This window comes from Suncus etruscus, chromosome 2 (genome assembly GCF_024139225.1).
Source record: "Suncus etruscus isolate mSunEtr1 chromosome 2, mSunEtr1.pri.cur, whole genome shotgun sequence".
In the NCBI taxonomy this organism is placed as follows: Eukaryota; Metazoa; Chordata; class Mammalia; order Eulipotyphla; family Soricidae; genus Suncus; species Suncus etruscus.
The window spans coordinates 16,951,380-16,973,085 of record NC_064849.1 but is presented as its reverse complement, the minus strand read 5'-3'; the positions used below and the strand labels follow the sequence as shown (position 1 = coordinate 16,973,085).

Genomic DNA, 21,706 nt, shown 5'->3' with positions numbered 1-21,706 from the left:
GCTCTTCAGTCATTATTATTAGATTTAAAGCCCCTGACTTTCAAAAAAAAAATAACAAAACCCTGACTTTCAACCTCTTCACTTTCAGTTTACTCACCTGTACAGGAAAGACATTGTTAGTATAAACTTCACAGGATTATCGTGAAGATTATTTGACTGAATAGATGGAAAGTTCTTAGCAATATGTGAATGAAATATAAAGAACATGTTCTAAGGGTTAGATATTCTCATTAATGCTATTATAGGCTTTCTAAAGAAGAAATATTGCTTCTTATTTTATGAACGTTTTATTTATTTTCTGTTTGGATCATATTCATTGATGCATAGGGGTTACTTCTTTTTTTTTTGTTTGTTTGTTTGTTTTTTGGCCACACCCATTTGATGCTCAGGGGTTACTCCTGGCTAAGCATCAGAAATTGCCCCTGGCTTGGGGGGACCATATGGGATACTGGGGATGGAACCGTGGTCCTTCCTTGGCTAGGGCTTGCAAGGCAGACACCTTACCTCTAGCGCCACATCTTCGGCCCCAGGGGTTACTTCTGGCACTGCAATTAGGAATTAATCCTGGCATTGCTCAGGAGACCATATAGGATGCCAGAAAACCAATATCTGTTTGCCTCCTAAAGACAACCACCTTACCCACTATACTATCTTTCTGGCCCTTACAAAATTTTTTATTTAGATTTTTCATTTAATTTACTTAAAAATTAATACTGGGAGCCAAATAGAACTTATGTAGTTAATACTTAAAAACATTTTTCTATATATAAAATGTGGTTGTCGTTACATAAATGCTAACTTATTGTTTTGAAACAGAGTCTTCCTTTTGTTATGGGCTACATGAATGAAAGGAAAGAGCCTTTTTATAAGGTACTATTCTCTGGAGAAGTATCAGGAAGAATTACTTTGTGGCACATCCCTGATGTTCCTGTCTCCAAGTTTGATGGTTCTCCTCAAGGTAAGATAAGTTTCATTTTTACTTAAGTGTCGCTGAGAATTAGTTTATAATCAACACAGTGTTTCCTTCAGTTGGGTAGCATGGACAACAAATGAGAAAAATTTTTCTTGTACTTTTAGTTTATTGTCCACTATACATGCCAATTTAAAAGTAGGTGTAAATGGTGTTTATAGCTCTTATAAAACAATAAAACCTATATAATTCAAATTGGAATAACTAGGATAATTTTCATGTGCAATTTTTTTATTAAAATAAAATAATTGCTGACCACTTCTCGGTCTTTTGGTTAAGATCATGTCTAGTCATATGTTCTTATCAGTTGAATATCCTCTATCCCAGTACAATAGAATCAATGAGAGTTGGAAATGGGAGATGGAATAAGAGCTTGATCTCTCCATTTTGTGCATTTATATGGTATTTCAGTACTTCCAGGAATGGTGAAGTAGTTATTTTTTTAATTGAATCAATGTGAGATAAAGAATTACGAAGGTTGTTTGTTTGTTTGTTTGTTTGTTTTTTGGTTACGCCTGTTGGCATTCAGGAGTTACTCCTGGCTTTGTTCTCAGAAATAAGATTCAGGCAGACTCAGTGAACCATAGAGGATGCCGGGATCAAACGGGTGTCGGACTCATATAGGGCAATATGCCTTACCCTCTGTGCTATTGCTCAGGCCTCCAAGTTGTTGATGAATGAGTTTCAGTCATACAATGTTCCAACACTCATCCCTTCACCAGTATTCTCTTGCCACCACCAATGTCCCCAGTTTCCTTCCTGACCCAATCCTCCAACCTGCCTCCATTAGACACATTTTTCCCCCTTTGATTTCTGTGTTTCCATTTAGGCATCATAGTTTGTAATACTATTACCGAAAGTGTATCATGCATATAACTTTATCTTCTTTCAATGGTGCATATTTTAAAGGTAAAATTAGAGGTTAGAGAGAGTCTAGTATGTAGGGTACTTGTTTTTCATATTGCCAACATAATTTTGATATGGTCCCCTCTTATGAGTCACTGAGTGCAGAGCCAGGGATAAGACCTGAGCACATGCAGCTGTTCCCCAAAACATGGGGATGAAGTGATTGATGGGAATCTGGATATGGATAAATTGGTGTCCTGTTCATATTTAAATATTTTTGTATTAATATCCTGAACTCTAATTCAACCAGTTTTCCTAGTGAGATTACTATAGGTGCCTGGAATTTTGAACTTCAAGTAAGAATGTATTTATTCACTCAATTTTTTAAGTAGGGAAGTAGGGTTCTTCAAACATGCTTGGGGGCTAGGGCATTCTCTTGCTGATAAACAGCCTGGCAGTGTGGGTGAGTTTGGTGCTAGGCTTGTAAAAGTGACTGCACAGGTCTAGCAGTGTCCAGGGGTAGTAGACTACCTTTAGTGGTTGTGGGAGTTTCAGGGATCAAATTCAGGATCTTGTATATGTAAGGCATGCACCTCATCTCTCTGGACACTAAAATTTGATCATTTGATTTGTTAAATATTTTAGCAAATGCTATCTTGATTTTTCTTAGAAGAAAAAATAGAAATCATCCAAGTAAATAATGTGAAAAACTTTCAAATTGAGATTTTATGTTACAAATTGAGGACTCAATTTTTAGTCTTTGCCTTATTCCCAAATTAGGAGTTACTCCTTGCTCTTTACTGACTTGTCTTGTGCTTACTTGTCTCTGTAAATGATATTTTGGGATACAGGACAATGGATGCATATCTATGCCTTCCTTTTTATTAATTATAAGTTCACTAGTTTAACTTTTCATATACATTATTTCCAAAATAATTGAAACAAATATGAGCTAATAAGAAATGGGTTAAATAAGTTTAGGGGTCAGATACCTTTTCAAAGGATTAAAGTTTGATTTAACAGGTTTAATTCTTAGCACTGCAGGGTCATATGAATATCATATAGTGTGATATCAGGAAGCACAGGGCTAAAAAAGCTCATTTTTCTTAGGTTCTCACATGACCCATTTTTCCTAGTTGACTAAGTATCACCAGGAGGAGCACTAGGGCCTCCTGAGCATCAGTTGAGAGATTCCCTCCCATCCCAAGAAAGAAAAAAAGATTGTTTCCATATTCTGGCTATTGTAAATAGTGCTGGCATGATTAGGAACACACAGGGCTTTTCTACATGATATTTTTTGGTTCCTAAGGTATATTCCTAGGAGTGGTATTGCTGGATCATATGGGAACTCAATTTCTATTTTATTTTTGAGTAATCTTTATATTGTTTTCCAAAATAAAAAATGACTAGATGGCATTCCCACCAGTAGTGAATGAGGATGCCTTTCTCTCTGTGCTGTACCAACACTGTTCTTATTCTTTGTGTGGCAGTCTCTGTGGTGTGAGATGGTATCTCATTGTTGTTTTGACTTGCATCAATCTAATGATTATTGATATGGAACATTTTTTCATGTGCTAATTGTATCTGTATCTCTTTTGTGTTTTTTTTTTTTTGGAAAATTTTTATTTCTTCCCTCCTTTTTAGATGGGGTTAATTCTTATTCTTTCTTGCTAAGTTCTATGTACCTTTTATATTTTAGATATTAACCCCTTATCAGATGAATCTTGAGTGAACAGTTTCTCCATTCCATGGGTAGCCTTTGTATTCTATTCACTATTTCCTTTGATGTACAGAAACTTCTGAGTTTTGTATTTCTTGCCCCTTTATCAAAGATTAATTGATTGTATACCTGGGGATCAGTCTCAGAATACTCAAGTCAATTCCATTGATCTGAGGGTCTGCCTTTATTCCAATACTATGCTGTTTTATTGACTGCTGCTTTATATGGTACAGTTTAAGGTTGCAAAAAGAAGGAAAAAAATCTTCTTTTTTTTTTCAAGAAATTCTTTAGCTATTCATGGATGTTTATTGTTCCAAATGAATTTCAGGTGTGTTTGATGCATTTCTTTGAAAAATGCTATGGTTATCCTAATAGAGGTTGCATTAATCTCTACAATGCATTGGGGAGCATTTCCATTTTAATAATATTAATCCTTCCATTCCATGAGCAGGGTATGTGTCTCCGTTTCCTTATGTCCTATTTTATTTCTTGAAGCAGTGTTTTTATTGCCTTAATGTATAGTGTACAAGAGTGTAAGTTTTTCACTTCTTGAGTTAACTTAATTCCAAGATACCTACTTGATTTTCTGAGGTATAGTTGTGAATGGAATTTTTTTGTTTGTTTGGTTTTTGGGGGTCACACCCTGCAATGCTGAAGGTTAGTTATAGCTCTGTACTCAGAAAACACTCCTGGTAAGCTTGGGGGGGTCCTATGGGATGTTGGGGATGGAACATAGGTTGGCCAAGTCCTATACATTGTGCAAATGTCCTATATGCTGTATTATTGCTCCAGCCCTGGGATTTTTTTTAAATTATCTTTATTCTTTTTTATTATTTGGATATACAAACCAAGTGTCTGAGAGCAGATGAGTGGCTAAAGAAATGGTGGTACATCTACACAATAGAACACCATGTAGCCATTAGAAAAAAATAAAATCATGCCACTTGCTTATACTTGGATAGATATAGAGATTATTGTGATGAGTGAAATGAGTCAGAGGGAGATGGATAAATATAAAATAATCTCACTGTTTTGTGTGATGTAAGAACAAATATAGTATGATAATAACATCCAGAGACAATAGAGATGAGGGCCAGTCCATGGTAGGAAGCTTGACACAAAGAATGATAAGTACAATTAAGGTACAGAAGGGTCCACTATGACAATGATAGTTTAAACTGATCATCCTGGATAAGAAATGGACACTGAGAGAGATAAAGTGACATGTAAGGCACTTCATTGACAGTAGTGAAGTCACAGTGTCAAAAGAAAAGGGGGGAAAAGATATAGAGAGAGAGAAAGGAGAGAAGAGAGAGAGAAAAGCAAAATTCCTGGATCAAAGACCAAAGGGTGGGTGGGTGGGTGGATGGGTTGGAAGGAAACTGGAGTTACTGGTTTCAGGAAAAATACACTGATGAAGAGTAGAGTACATTCTATGACTGAAACTCAATTATGAACAATTTCACAACCAAGGTACTTAAATAAAGTAATATTAAAGATAAATACTAAAATAAGGAAGAATGAAGGAAGAGGAAAATGAGGTGAAAATATAGAAGAAGGAAACAAAAAGGAAGCGAGAACTTAGCCCATTGCAGAAAAATTGTTAAAAATTCTATTTTCAGAGTGTGGGGAGTTCTATTTTCAGAGCTAGAAGATGTATTTTGCCTACTGTGGAGACTGCGATAGTATTTCTTCTGTTTTTCAACTTCTTAGCACCAGAATTAGATTTTTAGCTGTAGAGAAGTCTACAGACATTCTTAGTGGAATTTTCAGGCTTGCACATATACATTATACATATTGCACATATACATATACACATATGTCAGTGTGACATATACATGTCAATACATGACATATACATGTCAATGTATATTTGCTCCTTCATAAGAGGTAAGTAGATTGTAACTTGCATTTTTGCTCTTGAATAAGTAGCTGCCTTTTTCAAAATCTACCTGAGGCCAAATTCAAATTCTTGGGTCATTAGTAGATAAAATGACACTCCAGGCTCTTATAGCCATATATAGTTGCCTGGAGACATGCTGAATTTTAAAGTATTCCTACCCTTATGTCTGTGTGTGTATACACACACACACACACACACACACACACACACACACACACACACACATATATATATATATATATATATATATATATATATATATATATATATATATATATTCATTTATCGCATGCACCTAACAGACTTCTGTTTTTAAATTGCTAAAGTAAATAGAGAATTGATGAGATTGGTCCCGGGTGATGTGTGAGAATTCCTGAGGTCTTCTCAGTTGTCCTGAGACTAAAATGAATCTGCTAATGCACATCTATCTTTATGAGACTCCTTGAAAGACAAAGAACTTGAGTCAAGACAAAGGGTGACAGGAAAACTTGTCTCTCTAAAGTCCAGTAACATAGGATGGCAAAGAGTCTTTATATAACCCAATAGTTGGTGCTTGATTAGTATTTTGCAAAACCACGTTGGATTTGTAGATAAATGTTTAAAATCTTTTTTGTTTTCCTTTTAGAGATACCAATAACTACCACCTGGACCCTTCAAGATAATTTTGATAAGCATCAAACTGTGTTACAAAGCACTATTGATCACATCTTCAGATTTAAAGATGAAGCAGGAACTGTGACTATCACATCTTCTGAGTATATTCCAGATCTTGATAAACTCATATGTGGCTGTGCAGATGGGACAATTTTCATTACAAAGGCTTTGAATGCTGCTATAGCAGGACTTCTAGAAGGTGGCCCTTTATTAAAAGGTTATACTTTAACTTTATTCATTTTTTACCTAAACTTTAATAAGATTAAAATCTGTAAAAATTGAAGAAACTTGGGAATAAAATGACATTTGCTAATATTTTAATGTTAAAATGAAATATTTTATTTTATTTTATTTGGTTTTGGGGCACCCCCAGCGGCACTCAGGGGTTATTCCTGGCTCTGCGCTAAGGAATCACTCCTAATCCAACTACAAATATGTTTGTAATCATAGTGCTTAAATAAAGATATTATTAAAATTTTTTAATCAGATGAATTAAAATAAAAGAAATCACTCCTGGCAGGCTCAGGGAATTATACAGGATGCTGGAAACTGAACTTGAGTCTGTCCTGGGTCAGCTGCATGCAAGGCAAACACCTTACCACTGTGCTGTCTTTACCGCCCCAAAATAAAATATTTTAATAAGTCAAGTAGATAACACAACAAAAATTTGACCTTTTTTTCTGTCCTTCTTTCAAAGGATGTTTCAATAACCTTTACAAAGGCAGCTGCTAAGTTCTTTTATAAACTTTTTCAACAAACAGAACATTATTTAATGTTTTATTTATTTTTTAGACAATAGCAACATACTCTTTCAATTTACTGAAATGCCCTTATTTAATGTTAATAAAATAGGAGCATATTAATATGAACATACTTTACTTTTGTTTTTTTTGTTGTTGTTGTTTTTGTTTTTGTTTTGGTATTTGGGTCACACCGGGCACTGCTCAGGAATTACTCCTGGCTCCATGCTCAGAAATTGCTCCTGGCAGGCACGGGGAACCATATGGGATGCAGGGATTCAAACTGATGACCTTCTGCATGAAAAGCAAATGCCTTACCTCCATGCTATCTCTCCGGCCCCAATATGAACATATTTAAAAATAATTATCACTTTTATTTTCACTCATATTTTGCTTTTGGGATCACACCTGGTGGTACAGAGGTAACTCCTGGATGTGTTCTGAAGACCATATGGAATGATGGATATCAAATCTAGGTTAACTAAGTGCAAATCAAATGTCCATTTTCTGTATAGCTGCTCAACCATATAACAAGCTTTTAATAAAAAAAATACCCTATTTGGGGCCAGAGAGGTGGCACTAGAGGTAAGGTGTCTGTCTGCCTTGCAAGCACTAGCCAAGGAAGGACCACGGTTAATCTCCCTGCATCCCATATTGTCCCCCCAAGCCAGGGGTGATTTCTGAGTGCTTAGCCAGGAGTAACCACTGAACATCAAACGGGTATGGCCCAAAAAACAAAAACAAACAAAAAATACCCTATTTATATAAATTGAGATATCTGCAAATATATGTAGGCATGATATGTAGTTTCAATTCCAAAAAACAGAATTACTAGATTAATGTTTATGTGTATTGCTAATTTTGAAAATATAACTAAAATTTTTCCAACATCTATAAATATACAGGTATCTTCACAAATAACCTATGAAAATGATTTTTTCCTGGCCAACTTTGGATACTGCTAGATACTTTTTTAATATCTGACAATTAATAGAAAATACTTCCTGCCTCAGTTTTTATTTATCTGTTGATAAAAATATAAATATCTATACATTTTACATATATATGCATTTCCATAACAATAATAACAATAACTATGATAATAATAGCAATACCTGTTATTAGAGTTTAAGAAAGCTTAAAATAAGAATGAAAGTGGGAGCTGAAACATTTCACCATTTAAAAAATAACACACACACACACACACACACACACAAATAATACAGATCTTAATTGACAGGAAGATCTTTGAGGGTAAAGACCCAGTCTCAATTTAAAAGTCATCCTTCCCCCAAGCCAGGAGCAATTTCTGAGCGCATAGGCAGGAGTAACGCCTGAGCATCACTGGGTGTGGCCCCCCCAAAAACAAAAATAAATAAATAAACAAATAAATAAATAAAGTCTTCCTTGTTGTATTGGCTCACTTTGGCTCACATTTAACTTGTGATTCAGTGAGTAGCTGAAATATAGGAGTTATTAGAAATGGACCAAGGAGAAATAATGGCCTACTGTATAGTTCAGTGACTGCTGTTAGGAGTATGTGATCATGTTGAGACCTTAGCATAATTTTTTCTATGTGTGTACATGTGTGTATGTATATTTTCTACAGGTTATTAAGTGAAGATGTACCAAATGTAATAGAAGTTACTAGTGATTAGTCTCAAGAAGTAGTAATGTTTATTTGGGATTTACTTTTAGCATAAATAAAAGCATCACGTGATCATTAGTCCTATCCAGATTTTGTTTTCATTTGGAGTTAGCAAATAGTGACATAAGGAAGTTTGTAGGCCTGAACGGAAGTAGCCTTATGTTATGCCACCATTTAACTAAGTACTTGGCGTAATGCAAAAGGATCACAGGCATTATTTGTTTTGAAATGGGAAACTTCTCAGCGATGCTTGAGGATACAGAAGCTACTCAATTTGATACTTAACCAGTAGTTGTGACATGATGGTTCAGTGCTGGGCTCAGTGATGTTTCCCCAGAGCTCAGGCTCAATGGCTGTAGGCCATGAGAGTCACAAGTGGTGGTGATCTGGGTATCGTAAATTTCTGGGGGTTGAACTCAGGTCTTAGAGCATGCAAGGTTTATGCTTTAACCCTTTAAAAACACATCTCAGTTTCATCTTATTCAATGAAGAGTCCTGTGAGAATCAAGTACAATTGTTATTTTTTTAGAGGCAGCATCAATGGCAAAAACATGTCCATGATACTCTATCTTGTTTATTGTCATACCAAACAAAAAAAAAATCAAAGAGATTCTTTAATTTCATTTCGTTTATGTCTTTAACCTCTTTGAAATTCAGATCTGTAAAATGAGAGGCAGAACATTTTAAAAATATTGTGTGAAACTTTCCTTTTCCTTTATCTTTAACTTGGTCATGCTAACTTTAAGAGTAGAATTTTTACATTGAGATTATTTTTTGAAAATATTTATAACATTTTTTTATTTTTTTAAAAAATAAAATTATTTATTTTATAATGTGTTCACGCTTTTACAAGAATGCTTGATATTATATGGCACTGGAATAGATAGATTACTAATGTCTTCAAAAACTGAATAGATTTTGAAAAACCAGCTTCAGTCCTTTATCAAAAACATGACTTGTCATATGAATGGGCATGCCTCTTACTGTATTGGTGGTTCAATTTGTGTTGATTAAATAATATTCAAATGTGAGCCACCAGTGACTGACCAGTGTCTGACTTTTAACATGTTGATGGTCTAAAGCTGTTGGTTAGTTTTCCTCCTTTCTGAGCTTTAATTATATGAAGTTTTTTTACATTAAAAATTTATAAAAGAAGAGGCTGAGTGCTAGTATAGTGGGTAGGATGCTTGTCTTGTATAGGGCTCACCCTGGTTTGATTCTCACTCAACACCAGGAGTAATTTCTGAGTATAAAGCCAGGAATAAGGACAGCTGAGTGTGGCCCACAAACAAACAAAAATTGTAAAATAAAATTTCCAGAAATTCCTTGAGGGAAAGGAGCTTTTTTTTTTTTTTTTTTTTTTTTTAATTTGGCATTTGGTTGTTTTTCAGATTCCCTTTCTTATAAAGTTCTGAAAGGTCACCAGCAAAGTGTTACTTCATTACTTTATCCACATGGTCTTTCTTCAAAATTAGACCAAAGTTGGTTGCTGTCTGGGGACCAAGATTCATGTGTCATCTTGTGGGACATCTTTACTGAAGAAATTCTGCATCGGTTCGTTTTGGAAGCTGGTCCAATAACAAATCTTTTGATGTCACCAGAGAATTTCAAAGTAAGTTAAGACATAGAGTAAAATATTACATATAAGTTTAAAAAAGAGTAAGAAAATATCTTATTCAATAGAAAAAGAAAAAAACTAAGTTCTATATTCTATAATATACCTGGATTTTTAATCACTTTTTTCATAATTTTTAAAATCATTTTAACTATTGTGACAGCTTATATTTTACAGGTAATTTGGTTATAAAACAAAGCTTTGTAAAGTTCTTTGCCTTACAAAACCTACTTAATTTCTTTAAGTATTTGCATTTTTCCTTTTCCCAGGTTCTATATCTTAATTTTAATGGCAAAGTCTTTAAATTAAAGCTATAAACTCTAAATTCAAAAGTAATTTAAAAGCTATAGAAATATGCAAATAAGAATTTAATTTTATTCTCTAACAATTTTCTTCTATAATATATATTTTTTCTAAACATACTTTTTTCTAAGTAAGGATTAAAAGTTGATCTTTTACTTAATAAATGATGAACTTGAATACATTTATAAGCACCTATATGTGCTGGGAAAAAGAAAATGCTTTCATGTATAATTATTTCATGAAATGTAAATTTAAATTTAAGTTTTGTGCTCCTTTAGTTTCTAAGTTAGCTAGATGCCTTATACAAATTATTTATACTAATACTGTAATAATCACCTCCAAATTAAACTCAGAGAAATCATAAATAAATCATAATAAGATATAGCCAAGGAAACATTTTAGTCAAATGATTAAAAATTAGTAAAGAATAATTTTAAAAAAGAAACATCTTCCTATGGTGAATTTTGGATACTTTGATGTTCATCCTTGATGTCCCCCTTCTGATTATTTTTACTTCTAGCTCAGTCATAACTGATATATGTCTAAGCCTTAGGGCCCATTAAGTGAAGTCAAATAAAAAGCTTTACTGACAGGTCATGAAAGATAATTCTTTCTTTAGACATTCAAGACAGCAACACTGCAGTAAGGGCCAATGGAACATGACATACATTCAAAAACCAAAACTACTTGTTGAGCTCTTCTATCCTCAGGACCCCATCCCAACCCCCATGTTTTTTCCTGAAAGACCTTTTGTTTGGCTGCCTTATAATTGTTTCTTTCTTTAGCTTACCAGTATGATTCCTTTACTCTTTTCAATTTTGAATGTCCAGATGCCCAGTAAAGAGAGTTAGAATGGTATAGACTAAATGAGAAAGTCTTACCATGTGTGTTGGCTCATGTGTTTACATGTTGCATAATTATGTAAGTGTCTGGAAGAACATTGAACCTTCCAGGCTAGAATTCAGAGGACTATAATCTGTCTCTTTCTTTACAAGCCAGGGTTCCCAAGTTTACCACACCTGCTATTTTGTGATTTGTTCTCTCAGTGTTTCCATATTATGGAAAATAAATGCTTCCCAGTGCCCCATGGAGAGCCTGATAAAATCCAAACTGGTGTTTTACAAACAGCAACTGATGCACTGTACAATGTGTTGGTGAAGTAGGAGAAGCCAAATAGAAAAGAGGGTAGATAGAAAAATCATAAAAAACCTCTCCTGCTATCCTCCTGTTTGAATCCTAACACCTATCTTCTCATATCAAACCCTATTCATGAGACAATTGGGAGACAGGAAAATATAGTAAATCTCTATATAGTCTGAAAGTGAAGTATAGTAATGCACAATAAACCCATAGATTAGTAACAGCATCAGGTATAGATGGCCTTTACCCAAAACTGTTTCCAAAATAAATACATGCTGACTTTTGCAAAAGCATCTTAATAATATTGGTCCTGTGAGCCTATTTTTGGTCCTTGTATATTTGAACTGTACATTCAATTGAAACTATTTAATGCTTACTTCTTTTAGATTATGTCTACACTGAGTTTCCTGTTTGAATTAGAATCTGTATAGCTCTGGGAACAACACCAAATCACATTCTGAGGTTCCAAGTGGAAAATACCTGCTCATGATACCCTTGGGCCTAAGCTTTTGTCTACTAATAGCTTCTTTTTTTATGGTATCAATTAGTTCTGGGGTTTATTTTCTTTTGCATTATTTCCATTGTCTGCTTCACTGCCTAAATTTGCTGAGTGATGGTCAGGTCCTTCACTTATCATATAAGTAGATCTTGCCTATTTTTACTTGCATTTTTTGCCCTTCTTCATAGATGACTGAGTCTAAAATTAGTGCTTAAAGCTACCCAGTAGACTGTTGTGTGGAGAACTGGTAAAGAAGGCAGAAATGTTTTGTAGATGGAGTTGTAACAAAAATATTCAGGTGAGGAAAATAAGATTTAATTGTAAAGAAAGTGTGATGATATACTGACACAAAATTACTGTTTATTCCACAGTTGAGAGGTGATCAGATAATTTGCTGTGTGTGCAATGACCATTCTGTGGCTCTCCTTCATCTCAAGGAGAAGAAGTGCCTTCTAAGAGCCCGGAAACACCTTTTCCCTGTAAAAAAAATAAAATGGCACCCAGTTGAGAATTTTTTAATTGTTGGATGTGCAGATGACTCTGTTTATATCTGGGAAATTGAAACAGGTACATTAAATTTTAACCTCTTTCATTATTTATATTTTTATATTATTTTATTGTTATTTATTTATATATTTTATTATTTATATATTTCTGACATCAAACGTGTGGCTGTTCTAAGAAAGACTAGTTGTTGGCTTCACTTCCTTTAACCTTTGATTAGGATGTATTTCATGGCAGGGTTTGAAAATGCCTGTGGAAAATTAAACAAAACAACGCAATTCAGATTCTGACCAAATGATTGACAAGGCAGTGCACAGGAATGAGGTAGATATTTTTGGAAGCTATAAATAAAAACATAAGCTATCTACTTTAATTATTAACAAGAGAAAAATTTAGTGTCTTACCAGTATCAAATTATCATTAAATTCTGCCTTCTTCAGCATACTCACTGTCTTAGCAACATTTTGAGCTAATTGATGATTAGTAAAATAATGGAATATAATTAACTACAAAATTCCAAAAAAGTTGAGTCAGGGAAACTGAAAAGCGAATGGCTCAACTTTACAGAGATTTTACTTGGTAAAATCTGTTACAATTTTGATATTCTAACAGAGAGAATGTAGAGTTACGATTTCTAGATTTATCACAACATTTTGCCATATAACAAATTCATTTGAGACAATTTCTGGGAACATGTCAGTTAAGATGAGATGATCAATGATGTGAGTCAGGGGAAGACACTGACAGTACATTTCATAAAAACAGTTACATGACTTTTATTGATTAATGAGTTTTATTAATTAATTAATGTTTTTATTTTGGGTACTATTATTAGATTGGATGGTTTGTAGTATTATATTATAAAACTATACTTGACTATAAGGATGCTTGTTTTCTTTTTCTTTTGTTTTTTTGTTTTTTGTTTTTGGGCCACACCCAGCGTTGCTCAGGGGTTACTCCTGGCTGTCTGCTCAGAAACAGCTCCTGGCAGGCACGGGGGACCATATGGGACACCGGGATTCGAACCAACCACCTTTGGTCCTGGATCGGCTGCTTGCAAGGCAAACACCGCTGTGCTATCTCTCCGGGCCCATTGTTTTCTTTTTCTTTTGGGAAAATAAGGACACCCAAATGGTTTTCAGAAACTACTCTTTGCTCTGTATTCAGGAATCACTCCTGGCAGCTTTGTGGGGCCATATGTGATGCCAGTTGTCAGTCTGGTGCAGGGCAAAATGACCTATTTATTGTGTTATGACTTTTGTCACAGGATGCTTTTTTTATTTAACATTTGACTTGTCTATATTAACAATGTTGACTAGTGGAGTTGTGTGGAAAGGATGCCATATTATTCCGTCTTACATTTTAATAATATTTTAATAACATTCAGAACTGGAGCGATGGTGTAGTGATAGGGCGTTTGCCTTGCATGCAGCTGACCCAGGACAGACCACGGGTTGATTCCTCAGTGTCCCATATGGGATCCCAAGCCAGGAGCTATTTCTGAATATATAGCCATGAGTACCCCTGAGCGTCACCAGGTGTGGCCTAAAATAAAAATAAATAATAACATTGATGGCTTTAAGTTTTATTCCCATTGGATGGTCACAAATTCTAGAATGGGTAAAGTGGTATTTTTCCAATATTGTGGTGGAGCATTTGTAACTCTGGTTTATTAATATGCAAGAATTCACATCTAAGTTATTGGTGAATCAATGTGAGGTCACCATTGTTTTTCTTGTTTTGTTTTGTTTTGGTTTTTGGGTCACACCCGGCAGCGCTTAGGGTTTATTCCTGGCTTTATGTTCAGAAGTCACTCCTGGCAGGCTCGGGGAACCATATGGGATGCCGGGATTTGAACTTCTGTCTTTCTGCATGCAAGGCAAATGCCTTGCTTCCAGGCTTTCTGTCTGGCCCCATTGTTGTTTGCAATATATCCAAACACTTAGATATTATATGTACTTATTTGAAGAATTTTAGAATTCATTGGTAATCTATCAGCTTAGTTATAGTTGTGTATCATGGACAAAATAGACTAAACAGTGGGATTGCCAAGGAGATCTTCTAATCAAGAATTCTATGACTATAGCAAGATATCTGGCTATGAAACTAGTTCTCTCATTTTAAAATGGAACTAATAAATCTGCTTACCTATTAGGATTAAACGAACTAAAAATCTGTAGTTCTTATAACAGTTTCTCTAAGTACTAAGTCCTTAGTAATAATGAACATATAGTAATAAAATTAAAATAAATTTAGATAATAAGAATTCTTTAAGAATTCTGCAAGATCTTGACTTCTGCCTATGAAATATGAGTCTGCAGCTATACTTACAAATGTGTATAAGTGCATTGTTTTTGCTGTTTTGTTTTTATTGTTTTTTTTTTGGCATGGGGGATGGGTGAGTGAAGGGTAACCCCCAGTAGTGTTCAGGGTTTTTTCTTGGCTCTGTACTTAGGGATCACTTCTAGTAGTGCTTGGGATTGTATATGGTGTTGACTGCACACTACCTTGTGTACTATTGCTCCATCACATGTTTGAACTTTTTAAAAATTGTGAACACTTGGGGCTTAAGTGATAGCACGGTGGTAGGGGGTTTGCCTTGCACATACTTAACCTAAAATGGGCCTGGGTTCGATCCCTATAATCCCATAGAGTTCTTTGAGCCGTCAAGGAGCAATTTCTGAGCATAGAGCCAGAAGTAACCCCTGAGTACTGCTGGGTGTGGCCCCAAGTATAAAAGCCGAAAAATTGTAAATACTTTGTCAGTCAATACATCATTTTTTCCTAGACAATGGAACATAGCAAAATCAAAGAAAAATACTCCCTGAGATCACATGGATTTATGGTTTCTATTTCCACCTTTTATATAATGCAATTTTTTTTGTTATTTTGGTTTGGGGCCATGACCCAGTATTGTTCTTGGGTGTTCAGGGGACCATATGTAACTGGAGTTGACTGTAAAGCAAACATCCTACGTGCTGCATTATCACTTTGGTCTCAACATATTATATTAGTTTTTATTTTTGGATCATACCAGGTGGTGCTCAGGGGTTACTCCTGGCTTTGCATTCAGAAATTGCTCCTGGCAGGCTCCAGAAACCATATGGGATATCAGGAATCGAACCACTGTCCTACCTAGGCAAATGCCCTACTGCTGTGCTATTTCTCTGGCCCCACATTATATTAGTTTTTATTTGTGGTTTTTGTTTGTTTGTTCATGAGTTTGAGATAAAGGGTGGTAGACAAGAAAATAATGCTTCTGGAAACGATTGTTATTTTCATACTTTCACTATTTATATTTTAAACTCATTGTAATTTATCAAATTTATTATTTTGTAAAATGGAGATACATATATCAAAATGATTATTTTATTTCACCTCCAACAAGATTACTGCTATCAATATTTTGATCTGATTCTCTTCTATAAGATATCTTTCTATGTCAGTAAGTTGATAATATCTCTACTGAGTTTCAGTCATGGTTCTGATACAATCCTGAATTCAACCCAGATCAGTGAAAAGAAGAGACATGAATGAAAGAACTGTTTGTAGGTATTTAGGGAATAGGCAAGGATCACTTAATTGTGCCTTGATCATCTAGACATTAGCAGTACCAGGACTCTCTTATCTCCTTTAGAACCTAAAGCCACAAGAGAAGTTTGTGCTGCTCGAAACGAGTGACAACTGAAGGTGATTTGGTAATGGAACTTGTTAAATGGTGGACTGAGACAGGCAAGAATGTGGAAGAATTTCTCTTTTCTCTGATATCAAACATTTGCATTATTAATTTACTCCAACTTGAAGTAAAAAGAACGGTTATCAGTTCTAGGCAGAAACTAGGATACAAAGCTGGACCTGGAAGAGTAGAAAAAAGAATGGAATGTGCACAGTAATCAGGATAGTGGTCTCTATGGACACACAATATTTTAACTCAGGAATTGCCATCGTGGTTAGATATTTGTTGTTTTCTATGAAAAGTTTGTTGATAGTTAACATATCAAATAATAAACATATATTTGGAGCCAAATTAATTCATAGAATATTTGTGTCTAAAGATATTATTGAGCTGTTTCCTTCTTCTTCTTCTTCTTCTTCTTCTTCTTCTTCTTCTTCTTCTTCTTCTTCTTCTTCTTCTTCTTCTTCTTCTTCTTCTTCTTCTTCTTCTTCTTCCTTGTTTTGTTTTAGGCCACATCTAGTGATGCTCAGGGGCTACTCCTGGCTATGTGCTCAGAAATGACTCCTGGCTCAGGGACACTGGGGATTGAACTAAGGTCTGTCCTGGATAGGCTGAGTGCAAGGCAAATGCCTTACTGCTGTGCTATTGCTCCAGCCCCTATTTCCTTCATTTTTTATATATTATAGTTTATAAACAACATTCATTCAATAATACTATGGAGCTTATCAGGGTGAAAATGTTACTACAATTGTACACTAATTCTTTGTACTTTTGTGGTATAACTTTCCCTCCTTTCCAAGCATGTTTTCCTTGATGATCTTGAGGCCCTCTTCATTAAATACAGGTGGACAATACATTCATTGAAAAGAAATGACTTTCAAAAAAATTTATTTATTTATTTATTTTATTTAAGCACCTTGTTTACAGACATAATTGTAGTTGGGTATCAGTTATATAAAGAACACCACCTTCACCAGTGAAATATACGGGAGATGGGGTCATTGGTGGTGAGAATCTCCTACATTTATAAAATATATCTCACCCCTCAGGGGTCAAGTCAGCATTTTTTACTCCTGTCAATTTTTTTCACTGAATTTTTGTCTTTCTGATTAGTTCAACCTTCAAACTTTGCTCTATGTGAGTAGATTTATTCTTTGTACTTTTTGTGCCTTTTGGCATCTCCTAGAAATGTCTGAAAGGAGTGTAAATTGACACTAGAATATTTGTTAAATTGTTCATTTTTTTTGTTTCAAATTTTGGTGCTATCTTTTTAATTTACAATATTCTCACAGAACAACTGCAGTTCACTCATGTGAATTCATTCACAGGGATAAATCCATTATCATTTTTTCAATAAAATAAATGATTTAACTGAATCGCCAAGGGATATACAGTTACAAAGTTGTTCATGATTGAGTTTCAGTCATATAATGTCCACCTTCCATTCTTTCACCAATGCAAATTCCCTGCCACCAATGTCCCCATTTCTCTCCTAACCAGTCCCTGCTCTCTCACCTATCTCCCTTTATGGCAGACATTTTTCTTGTTTCTCTTTCTTGCTTTTCTCATATTTTCCTTTTAGACATTATGATTTGCGTATTCCTTAGTTATTAAAAAAGTAACCTTTTTGAGCCTGAAATCTTTGTCTTCTGATATTAGTATGACCACACCAGTCTTTTTGAACATGCAATTGCTTGAAGGATTGTCTTCTAGCCTTTGACTTCCAGATGTGTTTCTTGCAGGCAGCAAAATGGGGCATATATTGAAATGATTTCAAGATAGTCATTTGTGACTAGCTAGTACATCCATTCAGTTTGAGAAAAGAAGGACTGTTAAGAAAAAAGGGGAGGGGTTCAATAATGGCACTAGAACACAGAAGGAGATTGTGGGGAGGCTGAATAGGAAGCCCCATTCAAGCTTGGTAGAGGAAATTAGGACTGGAGACTCCCTAGTCCCACCCAGACAAAGGCCTCATAGTTCCCAGAGAACAAAGATTCAGGAATGGTATTGGGACCAGAAAGGATGCTGGGAAAGACCCCAAAAGACAGGTCCTTTTGCATTTGGTGGAAGGAATTAAGGTGTGAGGTTCTCTATTCCATTCCTGACACCAACCTGGCTGACCCCAAAGGGCAGATGAACAGTGATGACACTCAGAAGGAGACTCAAGCAGCATAATGTGGGATTCAGTTTTCTGATTCATTTTGCCACCCCATGTCTCTTATTAGTTCATTTAATCTGTTGACATTGAGAAAAATTATTGTCATGGAATTTTGTAGCATCATTTTTTTTAGAAGTGTGGTGTGCTTGTGACTTTTATTTTGACTCAAAGCACCCTTTCAGTTTTTTCTTTTAAGGTATTTTTTTTTGAGTCTGTCGAGTTACTAAGCTCTTGTTTAGTCATAAAAATTTGTTTTTTTTTCTTTCAAACATGAATGAGATTCTTGCTGGGGGAATTATTTTTGGTGAGATGTTCATTTTATTGATTTTCTTTTACTACATACTACCACTGCTTTAGGGCCTAAATTATTGCTTGTGATTAATCTTCTGGAAATCTTCACTCTACCCCACCCCACTCTCTGATGTAAATATTAAGGATTCTCCTTTGCATGTAATATCCTTTTTGATCTTGTTACTTTGAGTTTTCTATTTCCATGTGTGGTTTTCACATTATGACTGGATTGTGACTTGGAGTATTTTTATTTGGATGTCTTTTAGCTGGTATTCTTGAGCTTCCAGAAGAGGGTGCATACACACTTCATCTCTAGGAACTTCTCAGCAATGATGTTTTGTCTAATGATTTTTCATAGGGTATTCTTTCTGGCTCTCTGGGACCCCATTGAATCCTATATTTATTCTATTGAATAAATTTCTGTTGTCATCTGTTCATTTATTTTGAAGGTTTTTTCCCCCATTTTTTGGTTTATGTTTTTGAGCCACACCCAGAGATGCTCAGGGGTTACTCCTAGCTATGTACTCAGAAATCTCTCCTGGATTGGGAGTCCACATGGAACGCCAGGAATCAAACCAAGGTCCATCTTGGATGGGCCCTGTGCAAGGCAAATGCCTTACTGCTGCAGCACTACTCCAACTCCTTTTTCCTGTTTTCTATTCATTTATTTTGATTCTTTTCCATATTCTGCTGTTGTCTGGGAATATTATGCACCTTATCTTTGTGCTCTATGATTCTGTCATCAGTAACTGTTACTATTTTAGTGAGTCTTTCCAGTGAGTTTTTCATTTCAGTAACGAAGTTTTCAGTTCTTTCATTTTTGTTTGAAATTTTCACATTTCTATTCTCATATTGTCTTGTGTTTTTTTTGACTGTCCCAGAGTTTCTTGACCATCTTCAACATTTCCTCTTTATAGTCCTTATCAGAGACTCTTTATAACTTATGATGTGATTTGGTTCTTCATAACTACCACCTTTATTCACTAAGTGTGTTGGGGTTTCTACCTTGCTTTTCCATTGTGACTTTGCAGTGTGATGGCAATTTTATTTGTTACAGTGACTGAAGGAAATATTAACCTGAGATGAAAACGACTCTTCTGAGTTAAAGAGGACCTGCATTTGGTCTGTCTGCCTGCCTCATATTTTGGGTTTGTGTGGCTAGGACCAGCCTTGCTAGATAGCTTGACAACTCTTCCCTTTGGCCTTGTGTCCTTGTCCAAGTCTCCTCTTTTTTTTTTGTTTTTGGGTCACACCCAGCAGTGCTCAGAGGTTACTCCTGACTCTACACTCAGAAATCTCTCCTGGCAGGCTTGGGGGACCATATGGGATACCGGGACTCAAACCACTGTCCTTCTGCATGCAAGGCAAATGCCTTACCTTCATGCTATCTCTTCAGCCCCCCAAGTCTCCTCTTCACCTCATGGTGCACTGACATCTGTGTGAAGATGTCTATTTTGAATCACAAAGAAACCCCTGCTTCTGGTTTGTTTTTCTGCCCCAGTTTTTTTTCAGACACTTGTAAAAATCTGAAAGCAGCTGGAAGTGACAGTCCCAGAATTCCCCCAGCATAAGGCACTACACTCTTCAGTGTATGCATCTCCTCCATCCCAAGATATTTATTGAAGCTTTCACTACAAGAGCAATTCCAGAAATAGTGTGAGAGTAGATGTTAATGGTATAATGGTTTGAGAAAAGTGACCTTAAACTTAAAGGAAAATCGAAGGGGCTTGGAGATATGAGTCATTCATTCTCTGGTGTGTCAAATACAAGCCTTGGTAAGAGGCCAATTGGAGGTGAGTCTCTGCTACCTTTGCTTTGTTGTGTAAGAGCATCTGGGTCTTATCTTTATTTTTCACAAATACTTGAAAACAAAAGCCTGTTCTTATTCAATACCTCAGTTTCTTTGGTAGAATTTACAAGTATATTCTAGAAAGATGCACATCTCTTGAAGCAGTAAGGGGTGTGTCCTTTAGTGACAAGCACCCATGATAGGGGTCAGGATCACAGAAGTGCCCCCTCAACTCATGGAAGAAGTAAAAAGCTAAGAGAAATAGTTATGAAACAGTGACCCTTATTTCACTCCTGTCCCCTGTACTTAACTGAAAATGTAGCTTTGCTTGATTGGGAGCAATGAGAATATCTGGTTTCCCCTATTGATTTGCTAGATGCCCCATGATGTTTGGGCCTGATTAGGAAAGAAAAGAAAAAAAAAGAAAACGGAGATGTCATTTTGATTAATATTTGAGCTCTCACAGTATGTTTGGCTTTGACAACCTTGGGCAGTTTTGTTGCCCTCATTAAGATGAGACGTACTTGTGATATTTCTACTTCCCTCTTCTTCCAAATATACATGAGAAATAAATATTAGTTCTGAGGTCATTCTTTTTTAAAGAGTTGAAATCAAAACTATTCATAGGATTTTTCTGTTCGAAGTAGTGGATTTACATAGTAGGAAGCTCGCAGAATGACATTTTTGTGCTAATTAATATAATTAATTATTAAAGATTTTCTGTTGAGCTTATTACTTGTACTCTGAAACCTGCTAGGAAAAAAATTGCTTGAAACAAAAATCTCTTGATAAGGCAGACCAGAAAATACTTTTGTGTAAGGAGCTGTGGAGTAAAATGTTCAAGTTTGTAGGGGTATATAGTAGTTGTTAAAAATACCAACCTAATCCTCACTGCATGAGGGGGGTTACAGAGATGATACAAAATCTCATGTGAGTAAAACTTTATTTACAATGCAAGAAGTGAGGACCAGAGTGATCGTACAGCAAGTAGGGTGTTTGCCTTGCATGCAGCTGACTTGGACTCTCAATATCAGCACCACATATATTCACTCAAACCCTGTCTGAAATTATCCTTGAGCACTAAGCCAGAAGGAGGCTCTGAGAACTGCAGGGTACGGTTCCTAAACAAACAAACAAAATTGCAAATAGCTAGTTGGATTCAGCCAGTAGCTTTAATTTATAGATTTCTAAGAAGAATTTCTAAGATCATTTTAAAAATCATAATTTCATTGCTGAATACCTCACTGATC

General features: G+C 35.4%; 2 protein-coding genes and 1 non-coding gene across 3 annotated transcripts in view; 2 read left to right on the top strand and 1 right to left on the bottom strand.

The window, feature by feature from the left end:
• LOC126001626 (protein unc-13 homolog C-like) overlaps positions 1–21,706 on the bottom strand; it is an 853,998-nt gene that overhangs the window by 291,014 nt on the left and 541,278 nt on the right. The gene's annotated exons all lie outside the window — the stretch shown is intronic.
• The window catches only part of WDR72 (WD repeat domain 72), a 205,734-nt gene that overhangs the window by 23,067 nt on the left and 160,961 nt on the right, over positions 1–21,706 (top strand). Inside the window, exons 9-12 of the mRNA XM_049769302.1 lie at positions 817–958; positions 6,065–6,310; positions 9,873–10,093; positions 12,410–12,605. Of these exons, the coding sequence (XP_049625259.1) occupies positions 817–958; positions 6,065–6,310; positions 9,873–10,093; positions 12,410–12,605 (805 nt within the window). The remainder of the gene's footprint in view (positions 1–816; positions 959–6,064; positions 6,311–9,872; positions 10,094–12,409; positions 12,606–21,706) is intronic.
• Positions 1,225–1,406, top strand: LOC126002935 (U2 spliceosomal RNA). Its single transcript, XR_007493519.1, has one exon. It is a non-coding gene; the product is annotated as a U2 spliceosomal RNA (small nuclear RNA).